Source organism: Sardina pilchardus, chromosome 7 (genome assembly GCF_963854185.1).
Source record: "Sardina pilchardus chromosome 7, fSarPil1.1, whole genome shotgun sequence".
NCBI classification, from domain to species: domain Eukaryota; kingdom Metazoa; phylum Chordata; class Actinopteri; order Clupeiformes; family Clupeidae; genus Sardina; species Sardina pilchardus.
This window is the reverse complement of record NC_085000.1, coordinates 27,580,605-27,581,731: the sequence shown is the minus strand read 5'-3', so window position 1 is coordinate 27,581,731 and position 1,127 is coordinate 27,580,605. Positions and strand designations below refer to the sequence as shown.

Below are 1,127 nucleotides of genomic sequence, written 5' to 3'. Positions count from 1 at the left end.
CAAGAAACTGTCAAGCGTGGACCTGCAGGAGATCGCCGAGGGAGACGAGGACGTGGTGGAGGACTTGGAGCTGTCCGACCAGGACTGAACAGCAGGACCGGAGCCCCAAAGGGACCGGAGTGGACTGGACTGACCCTGAGGGGGCAGGGGGAGGGAGGGGCGGGGTGTTCCAGTGGTGCGCTCTCTCTCTCTCTCTCTCTCTCTCTCTCTCTCTCTCTCTCTCTCTCTCTCTCTCTCTCTCTCTCTCTCGCTCTCTGTCGTTCCCTCTCTCTCTCTGGAGGATTCCTCCGAGTGTCCAGCTGTTGCACAGTGGAAACCCAGCCGGCTGAGAAGTCTGCATGCCCCATCCACAAGGATACAAGGACTTTGTGTGGCACAAGACCAGAAATTGTATTATACTGATATCACAAGTTATATGATGGGTCCTTCCACTGATCGGAGCGATGTTTTGTGTATAAATATTCTGAGGTTCTTTTGTTAACGCTGTACAGACTGTAAGAATATAGAAAATGATTTCACATTCATGGTTGTCATCATGAGATCTACATGTTCTCTTTTTTTCCTGTTTGTCCCCACACACACACACACACACACACACACACACACACACACACACACACACAAATTTGGTATGATTTTTTTGTTATTTTTAAGTAAAAAAACCTACTAACTTACCTGTATGGCTGTCTGTATTCTTCCTCCCGATACCCAACAGTACATTTAGGAAATGGCAGGGAAACGGATGGGCAGATAAGATTTAGAGGTGCAAAGTGGATATTGGTGGCCTGTTTTCTTAATCAGTGAAAGGATTTCCATGGCAAGTTGAAAGAAGATGCCAAAAAGTATAAACATTATTTCTGGAAATGTCAAACATGGAAAAACATTGATGCGAATATGCTGGGGAATATTATAGCTTAAAAACACACTCCTTCATTTTAAACCTTTAGACGTACATCCTTTAGTATTACAATTACAGTGTGTCTGCTGCCTTATGATGCAGTTAAAATAATTTGTCCTATTCTAAAAGTGTTGATGTTCTCCCAAATGTCTAAAAGAATGCATAATGAAACAATTTTGAGTAATTGGTGTATCTTATTTTATATTGGACAACAGAGATTTTGTTTGGT

The 1,127-nt window shown here is 43.1% G+C and overlaps 1 protein-coding gene across 1 annotated transcript in view; it reads left to right on the top strand.

Annotated features, from left to right (window-relative positions):
• Window positions 1-88, top strand: part of noc2l (NOC2-like nucleolar associated transcriptional repressor) — a 31,485-nt gene extending 31,397 nt beyond the window's left edge. Inside the window, exon 19 of the mRNA XM_062542038.1 lies at window positions 5-88. Coding sequence (XP_062398022.1) covers window positions 5-88 — 84 coding nt within the window. The remainder of the gene's footprint in view (window positions 1-4) is intronic.
• Window positions 89-1,127: the final 1,039 nt, after the last annotated feature.